At 51.0% G+C, this 9,617-nt stretch overlaps 2 protein-coding genes across 2 annotated transcripts; both read left to right on the forward strand.

Annotated features, from left to right (window-relative positions):
- The first annotated feature begins 421 nt into the window (after nucleotides 1-421).
- Nucleotides 422-3,329, forward strand: LOC146709156 (uncharacterized). Its single transcript, XM_085457936.1, has 3 exons — nucleotides 422-2,494; nucleotides 2,544-2,774; nucleotides 3,219-3,329. Exons 1-3 carry the CDS (start codon nucleotides 422-424, stop codon nucleotides 3,327-3,329), a joined length of 2,415 nt encoding a protein of 804 aa, XP_085314062.1.
- A 284-nt stretch (nucleotides 3,330-3,613) lies between these two features.
- LOC146709157 (uncharacterized) lies at nucleotides 3,614-6,272 on the forward strand. Its single transcript, XM_085457937.1, has 3 exons — nucleotides 3,614-5,437; nucleotides 5,487-5,717; nucleotides 6,162-6,272. The coding sequence occupies exons 1-3, from the start codon at nucleotides 3,614-3,616 to the stop codon at nucleotides 6,270-6,272; spliced, it is 2,166 nt and encodes a 721-aa protein (XP_085314063.1).
- The last annotated feature ends 3,345 nt before the right edge of the window (nucleotides 6,273-9,617 follow it).

Genomic DNA, 9,617 nt, shown 5'->3' on the forward strand with positions numbered 1-9,617 from the left:
CGAACCTGGAAGTGTTTCTGCTCCAGAGACAGCCACACCTGCCGCTCGTCGTCCTCTGCCAGCTGCAGCAGATTACGCTCGTCAAGGGAACGGCATTTAAGACTGCAGCTGAGCTGAGGCCGACGCTGGATCCTTGAGTTAGAACTCGAATCTGGAGCGGAGTGTGTTTCTAAGTCACGGTGTGGGAATTGGAGTTTTTTTGGAGTCGCCACCTTTGTCTTTTACGGACATCTGCACTGTGTGGGATTCAGGGAGAATCACCACGGGACCACAGTGCTGGAATTTTGTATATAGTTGTGTGTTTTTCACCTCCTGTAAATAAATCCACTGTCCTTCGCTAAGAGTCTCGCGTTTTGGGCCCTACTTTCATTGCCACTCCACGGTCTGCCATCGCAGCCCGTGACAGAAGGATCCAGCCATCATGGGCCCAGCGGACACAGGGACCGTCTCACAGGAGGAGTTGCTTGCCCAGCTCTGGAGTTACTGTCGGAGCATGCTCCAGAGGGCAGATCCTCATCAGAGACACTTACAGGTCGTATTTTTTGATTACTTCCTATCATCAATCACCTTATCTGTGAGCTTTTTGGACATTAAGAGACTAATTTCGATTATAACCACGCTGAGGGAAAGTTCCTGTTTTGAGCTGTTTGGTGTGGGCTGTCCGGGCGAGGAGGATGTGGCAACCTCCCTGGGAGCCCTTGCTGCCTATTTCTTTTTTCATAGGCAGATAGCCTCCCCGCCGTCGCTTGCAGCTCTCTCGTTGGACCCTCCATTGCGGGGGAAACGTTTCACACGCCCTCTGCACCTCACCACATCTCCACTCGCCTCTGCGGCACCTGCTGAGTCAGCGGACCAAGGACCGGCAGCTCAAAATCACACAGCTGCTCTCCTGTCCGGCCGGCTGGTGGAACCTCAGCCTGATACGCTGGCCCCGGCATCGTTAAAGAAGCGACGCTTGCGCCGCCGGCGTGCCTCACCGCAGCCAGACTCTAAAACTTTCCAACAGCCGGCTGTGGTGAGTCATATGGACAATTCATCTTCACTCACCTCATCTGTTTATTCACTGGACTGTGTGAAAGCTAACCTCGTAGCACAGCCAGCTGCCCAGCCTGTAGCCATAGCACAGCCAGCTGCCCAGCCTGTAGCCGTAGCACAGCCAGCTGCCCAGCCTGTAGCCGTAGCACAGCCAGCTGCCCAGCCTGTAGCCGTAGCACAGCCAGCTGCCCAGCCTGTAGCCGTAGCACAGCCAGCTGCCCAGCCTGTAGCCGTAGCACAGCCAGCTGCCCAGCTTGTAGCTGTAACACAGCCAGTCACCCAGCTAGTAATTCAGTCTTCAGTCCAGTCAGCCTCTCGTCTTCATCCTCAGTTGGAGGCTGATATGTCTGCTGGAACTACCCTGCCATTATGTCACCCACCTGTTGTTTCTACATCGCTGTCCAGTCTACCACGAGTAGCTGCCACACCATTATCACCTCCGCCCTTTGCAGCTACTTCTCCACCAGCGTCCCATCAGACTGCAGCGACCGCAGAACTCTCGGCTTCACCATCCACATCACCCGCTCGACCGTCATCTTCACCACCTGCAGCTTCCGCATCGCCATTTTCACCTCCGGATCAACAACCATCTATACCCGCGTCGCAGCCGGAGGAGCGGCTCAGCGACCCGGAGGAGCTCAGCAAGCCCGAGCAGGGGCTCAGCGAGCGGGGAGAGCCCGCGTCGCCAGCTGTGGAGCTCTGTGAGCCGGAGCAGCTCAGCGAGCCACCCACTGAGGAGCCCGCACCGCTGCTGGAGAACCTCAACGAGCCGGAGGGACCGGCGTTGCCTGCAGAGGAGCTCGGCGAGCGGGAGGAGCCCGCGCCGCCTGCAGAGGAGCCTGCAGAGGAGCCTGCAGAGGAGCTCGGCGAGCGGGAGGAGCCCGCGCCGCCTGCAGAGGAGCCTGCAGAGGAGCCTGCAGAGGAGCTCGGCGAGCGGGAGGAGCCCGCGCCGCCTGCAGAGGAGCCTGCAGAGGAGCCTGCAGAGGAGCCTGCAGAGGAGCACGGCGAGCGGGAGCCGCAGGAGGAGCTCGCGCTGCCGGAGCGGGTGCTCAGCGAGCGGGAGCCGCAGGAGGAGCTCGCGCTGCTGGAGCAGGAGCTCAGCGAGCGGGAGCCGCAGGAGGAGCTCGCGCTGCTGGAGCAGGAGCTCAGCGAGCGGGAGCCGCAGGAGGAGCTCGCGCGGCCCGAGCAGGAGCTCAGCGAGCGGGAGCCGCAGGAGGAGCTCGCGCGGCCCGAGCAAGAGCTCAGCGAGCGTGAGCCGCAAGAGGAGCTCGCGCTGCCCGAGCAGGAGCTCAGCGAGCGGGAGCCCGGCGTGCGGGAGGAGTGCCCACCATCAAGAGAGCGGCTCGGCGTGCCGGAGGGACCCGCTCAGCCACAGCCGGAGGTCGGCGTGCCGGAGGGACCCGCTCAGCCACAGCCGGAGATCGGCGTGCCGGAGGGACCCGCTCAGCCTGAGCAGGGGGTCAGTGTGCAGGATCCGCATCCACGCCCTCCATGCCGTCCATGTCCAGCACGTCGGGGATTATGGGCCGTTCTACTCCACCACCCGCCGGAGCTGTTGCAACGCCGCCGCCACCGGACCTGTGGCCGTCCGCCGGAGCTGTTGCAACGCCGCCGCCACCGGACCCGCGGTCGGCCGCCGGAGCTGTCACATTGCTGCCACCGGACCCGTGGCCGCCCGCCGGAGCTGTTGCGACACTGCAGGGCGCCTGAAGTATTCCGTTGCTATCACGGGACCCGAGGTAGGCCACCTGAACTCTTGTGTTATAGTTACTGGCCGCCTGAACTGGTTTTCTCACGCCACGGTTTTGGGGGGTTATTGAACTGTTTTGTGCCTCCGCTGGAGTCGCGGTTGAGCCTCTGGGACTTTTGAGATGAACTATTTGGTCATTTGGGGGTTGGTTCCGGCCCTCCGTCCTGTTATCCCCCCCGCCGCCCGCCCTGGGGTGGTTGGGTTGTGGTTTTTGTTTTGTTTTGGGTCGTCGGGAGCCAACCCTTAGAGGGGGGGTACTGTCATGGCCTGGGTCTAGGGACCCAGGGCTCATGTATTTTCAGTATATGTTTATGTTTATGTTTTCCGTGTGTTGTTTTGGTTTGCTCTCCGTTTCTCCATGTGTCTCCGTGTGAGCTTCCGGAGGTGTGGGTTCGCTGAGGAGACTGCGAACCTGGAAGTGTTTCTGCTCCAGAGACAGCCACACCTGCCGCTTGTCGTCCTCTGCCAGCTGCAGCAGATTATGCTCGTCAAGGGAACGGCATTTAAGACTGCAGCTGAGCTGAGGCCGACGCTGGATCCTTGAGTCAGAACTCGAATCTGGAGCGGAGTGTGTTTCTAAGTCACGGTGTGGGAATTGGAGTTTTTTTGGAGTCGCCACCTTTCTCTTTTACGGACATCTGCACTGTGTGGGATTCAGGGAGAATCACCACGGGACCACAGTGCTGGGATTTTGTATATAGTTGTGTGTTTTTCACCTCCTGTAAATAAATCCACTGTCCTTCGCTAAGAGTCTCGCGTTTTGGGCCCTACTTTCATTGCCACTCCACGGTCTGCCATCGCAGCCCGTGACAGAAGGATCCAGCCATCATGGGCCCAGCGGACACAGGGACCGTCTCACAGGAGGAGTTGCTTGCCCAGCTCTGGAGTTACTGTCGGAGCATGCTCCAGAGGGCAGATCCTCATCAGAGACACTTACAGGTCGTATTTTTTGATTACTTCCTATCATCAATCACCTTATCTGTGAGCTTTTTGGACATTAAGAGACTAATTTCGATTATAACCACGCTGAGGGAAAGTTCCTGTTTTGAGCTGTTTGGTGTGGGCTGTCCGGGCGAGGAGGATGTGGCAACCTCCCTGGGAGCCCTTGCTGCCTATTTCTTTTTTCATAGGCAGATAGCCTCCCCGCCGTCGCTTGCAGCTCTCTCGTTGGACCCTCCATTGCGGGGGAAACGTTTCACACGCCCTCTGCACCTCACCACATCTCCACTCGCCTCTGCGGCACCTGCTGAGTCAGCGGACCAAGGACCGGCAGCTCAAAATCACACAGCTGCTCTCCTGTCCGGCCGGCTGGTGGAACCTCAGCCTGATACGCTGGCCCCGGCATCGTTAAAGAAGCGACGCTTGCGCCGCCGGCGTGCCTCACCGCAGCCAGACTCTAAAACTTTCCAACAGCCGGCTGTGGTGAGTCATATGGACAATTCATCTTCACTCACCTCATCTGTTTATTCACTGGACTGTGTGAAAGCTAACCTCGTAGCACAGCCAGCTGCCCAGCCTGTAGCCGTAGCACAGCCAGCTGCCCAGCTTGTAGCTGTAACACAGCCAGTCACCCAGCTAGTAATTCAGTCTTCAGTCCAGTCAGCCTCTCGTCTTCATCCTCAGTTGGAGGCTGATATGCCTGCTGGAACTACCCTGCCATTATGTCACCCGCCTGTTGTTTCTACATCGCTGTCCAGTCTACCACGAGTAGCTGCCACACCATTATCACCTCCGCCCTTTGCAGCTACTTCTCCACCAGCGTCCCATCAGACTGCAGCGACCGCAGAACTCTCGGCTTCACCATCCACATCACCCGCTCGACCGTCATCTTCACCACCTGCAGCTTCCGCATCGCCATTTTCACCTCTGGATCAACAACCATCTATACCCGCGTCGCAGCCGGAGGAGCGGCTCAGCGACCCGGAGGAGCTCAGCAAGCCCGAGCAGGGGCTCAGCGAGCGGGGAGAGCCCGCGTCGCCAGCTGTGGAGCTCTGTGAGCCGGAGCAGCTCAGCGAGCCACCCACTGAGGAGCCCGCACCGCTGCTGGAGAACCTCAACGAGCCGGAGGGACCGGCGTTGCCTGCAGAGGAGCTCGGCGAGCGGGAGGGGCCCGCGCCGCCTGCAGAGGAGCCTGCAGAGGAGCCTGCAGAGGAGCTCGGCGAGCGGGAGGAGCCCGCGCCGCCTGCAGAGGAGCCTGCAGAGGAGCCTGCAGAGGAGCTCGGCGAGCGGGAGGAGCCCGCGCCGCCTGCAGAGGAGCCTGCAGAGGAGCCTGCAGAGGAGCACGGCGAGCGGGAGCCGCAGGAGGAGCTCGCGCTGCCGGAGCGGGTGCTCAGCGAGCGGGAGCCGCAGGAGGAGCTCGCGCTGCCGGAGCAGGAGCTCAGCGAGCGGGAGCCGCAGGAGGAGCTCGCGCTGCCCGAGCAGGAGCTCAGCGAGCGGGAGCTGCAGGAGGAGCTCGCGCGGCCCGAGCAAGAGCTCAGCGAGCGTGAGCCGCAGGAGGAGCTCGCGCTGCCCGAGCAGGAGCTCAGCGAGCGGGAGCCCGGCGTGCGGGAGGAGCGCCCACCATCAAGAGAGCGGCTCGGCGTGCCAGAGGGACCCGCTCAGCCACAGCCGGAGGTCGGCGTGCCGGAGGGACCCGCTCAGCCTGAGCAGGGGGTCAGTGTGCAGGATCCGCATCCACGCCCTCCATGCCGTCCATGTCCAGCACGTCGGGGATTATGGGCCGTTCTACTCCACCACCCGCCGGAGCTGTTGCAACGCCGCCGCCACCGGACCTGTGGCCGTCCGCCGGAGCTGTTGCAACGCCGCCGCCACCGGACCCGCGGTCGGCCGCCGGAGCTGTCACATTGCTGCCACCGGACCCGTGGCCGCCCGCCGGAGCTGTTGCGACACTGCAGGGCGCCTGAAGTATTCCGTTGCTATCACGGGACCCGAGGTAGGCCACCTGAACTCTTGTGTTATAGTTACTGGCCGCCTGAACTGGTTTTCTCACGCCACGGTTTTGGGGGGTTATTGAACTGTTTTGTGCCTCCGCTGGAGTCGCGGTTGAGCCTCTGGGACTTTTGAGATGAACTATTTGGTCATTTGGGGGTTGGTTCCGGCCCTCCGTCCTGTTATCCCCCCCGCCGCCCGCCCTGGGGTGGTTGGGTTGTGGTTTTTGTTTTGTTTTGGGTCGTCGGGAGCCGACCCTTAGAGGGGGGGTACTGTCATGGCCTGGGTCTAGGGACCCAGGGCTCATGTATTTTCAGTATATGTTTATGTTTATGTTTTCCGTGTGTTGTTTTGGTTTGCTCTCCGTTTCTCCATGTGTCTCCGTGTGAGCTTCCGGAGGTGTGGGTTCGCTGAGGAGACTGCGAACCTGGAAGTGTTTCTGCTCCAGAGACAGCCACACCTGCCGCTTGTCGTCCTCTGCCAGCTGCAGCAGATTACGCTCGTCAAGGGAACGGCATTTAAGACTGCAGCTGAGCTGAGGCCGACGCTGGATCCTTGAGTCAGAACTCGAATCTGGAGCGGAGTGTGTTTCTAAGTCACGGTGTGGGAATTGGAGTTTTTTTGGAGTCGCCACCTTTCTCTTTTACGGACATCTGCACTGTGTGGGATTCAGGGAGAATCACCACGGGACCACAGTGCTGGGATTTTGTATATAGTTGTGTGTTTTTCACCTCCTGTAAATGAATCCACTGTCCTTCGCTAAGAGTCTCGCGTTTTGGGCCCTACTTTCATTGCCACTCCACGGTCTGCCATCGCAGCCCGTGACATTTCAAACTTATAAGACCCTCTCAAATCATATTTTCCATCTCTTAGTTGAAACATACTTAAAATACAAATTGGAACATTCTTTTTCATCACACGATATATAATTTCTAAAGTTTTAGAATATGTCCATGAATTTTAACATAGATGATCCTACAAAAAACTGGTTGGTGGACTCCCTATATCCAATCCTATCCTATATCTCATTCAAAAAAATCTCTTGTTTTATAAAGAATAGAAATAGACTTGGATAATTTCCTTTTCACATGTTCTATGTGGGGCTTCAAACAAAGTTTATCATCAATAATTACTCCTAAAAATTTTGTCTCATATACCCTTTCAATTTCAACCTTATTTAAATTCAATTTTACTTTAATATTACTTTTATTACCTCCAAATAACATAAATTTTGTTTTACTTTCATTCAATGATAGTTTATTAAATACAAACCATCTGGTTTGTATTTAATAAACTATCATTGAAAACTTCATGAGTTCTGTTTCCACTGTTTTCAGTAATTTCTTTATGTCTTTTCCAGAGCAAAATAAGTTTGTATCATCAGCAAACATCACATATTTTAAAGTATCACTGGCTGTACAAATATCATTTATATAAAGTAAAAATAACATAGGTCCCAAAACAGATCCTTGCGGAACTCCACAAGTTACTTTTCTAAGTTTAGATTTCATGTTATTAATACTCACATATTGGAACCTATTATTCAAGTAACTATTTAACCAAAATTCTACAACACCTCTTAAACCATACCTTTCAAACTTCTGTAAAAGTAAAGAATTATCTATCGTATCAAAGGCTTTACGTAAATCAATAAACACACCTATTCCAAACTATTTTTCATCCACAGCCATTGCAATATTTTCAATAAATTCCATCACAGCTAGAGATGTTGAGCGATTTCTTCTGAACCCATACTGATGATCATTCAATAAATCATATTTATCAATAAAGGAATCTAGTTTGTTTGCAAATAGTTTTTCAAGAATCTTTGAAAACTGAGGCAGTAAAGATACCGGTCTATAGTTTGACACAATCTGTTTATCACCAGTTTTATATAGTGGGATCACTTTGGCAATTTTCATTTTATCTGGAAAAATTCCAGTTTGAAATGATTTGTTACAAATATATGTTAACGGTTGAAGGACACTATGAAGAACGACATGTCAAGGTCGTCACAATCCATGGATTTTTTACTCTTGAATTTACTCACCACTTCTACAATGTCACTCTCACAGACTCCACCAAGAAACATTCAGCTACATTTACAAGAAGTAGAATCTACTTCATCATTTCCTCCTGGTACAGAAATCTCTTTTGCCAAGTTGGGACCTACATTAACAAAGTAATCATTAAATTCATTAACTATGCTCTCAGTATTATCAATCACTACATTACCTCTTTTTATAATACGTGTTGGAGAACATATATTATGTTGATTTTTTTATTATCCTATTTAATACACTCCAGGTAGCCTTAATATTACTTTTATGTTTTTGAAGCAGCTGTTCATAATATCTTTTCTTTTCATATCGTATAATAGATGTTAATTTATTTCGATATTTCTTATATTTGTCTTCATTTTCCTTTGTTCTATGTGTCAAAAAAATCTTGTATATCCTATTTTTCTTTTTACAGGCTCTTTCCAGACCTTGTGTAAACCATGGTTTTTTTCTTTTTATAATTTTCAGAAAACTTTTTAATTGGACAATGGCTGTCATAGATTGACAAAAATATATCCAAAAACGCATTGTATGCATCATTAGTGTCTTCGATATAAACTTTTTGCCAGTCATAGTTTTCTAAGTCTGTTTTAAAAGCCGCAATTTGTTCTGGTGTTTTTATTCTACCACTGAAATAAATTTGCTTTTCCTCTTGAAAATGAAGTTGATTGTTCATTTCAAACACTGAAAAGACAGGCAAGTGATCACTTACATCTGTGACTAACAGTCCACTATGTAGCTTGCCGTCTATCTTATTGACAAAAATATTGTCGATCAAAGTGGCGCTATCCATCATTAATCTGCTCGGCTTTAGAATCAACGGATGGAATCCAAAACTAAACGTCTTATTATGGTCGTTTGCCTTCAATAGATCAATGTTAAAATCACCACAAAAAAAAAGTCACCTTCTCCTTGTGTTTTTTTAATATTACAGAAATTTCTTTAGTAAACTGATCTATACAGGATGCAGATGTACGATAAATGCAGCTAACTAATATGTTTTTCGATCTTTCAACCTGAATTTCAATGGTTAAACATTCCATCAAGTTATCTATCAATCACAGCAGTCATATTGTTAACAACTTTACATTTAAGATATGAAAAAACAAACATAGCAACACCCCCTCCTCTTCTATTCTTCCTATTTTGCCAAAACATTTCATATCCCTCTAGTCCATCTTGCAATTCTTTGTCATCATTCAACCATGTTTCTGAAATTGCTACCACTGCAAACTTATTTTGGAATTGATCAAGAAACGCTTTGATTTTAGAAAAATTACTGTAAAGACTCCGACTGTTAAAGTGGATTAATGAAAAACCTTTTATCTTGGGATCCAACTCTTCCCCATTATAATATTCACATGTCATATCAACATTCTGATAGAGGTGGATATCTGGATCAATACTATTGTCCAACTCATAAAATTTATAATCATGAGATCCAAAATATTCCATTTTTTTGCCTTTTATTTTGTTCACATTCACATGCATAGTTATTTTTCTCACACTTATCAGATATTGTTCATATCACAGTCAGCAACACAATTCTTTTCTACACTGAACTCTATTTCTTTTGTTTAAATCTCTCAAGATCTGCAATGTCTCTGACAACAATTACTTTAGCTTGTTCTGGTGTCCCATTAAGTCTTATGAATACCTTACAGTTCCTAGTCCAGGTATCTTGGATGTGCCTTTCTTCAATAGTCTTGCCTGTCGTGCAATTTCAGCATTTCTCTTGGTGAGATGCTCATTCACATATACGCCGGTTCCCTTTAACTTCTTTCCCATCTTTAACAGTTCAACTTTATATTTCCTGTTCACAAATCGTAGTATGATAGTTGGCA

This window comes from Copadichromis virginalis, linkage group LG5 (assembly GCF_057382275.1).
Source record: "Copadichromis virginalis isolate Kocher_CV1m ecotype Utaka linkage group LG5, C_Virginalis_male_GT1.1, whole genome shotgun sequence".
Taxonomy (NCBI): Eukaryota; Metazoa; Chordata; class Actinopteri; order Cichliformes; family Cichlidae; genus Copadichromis; species Copadichromis virginalis.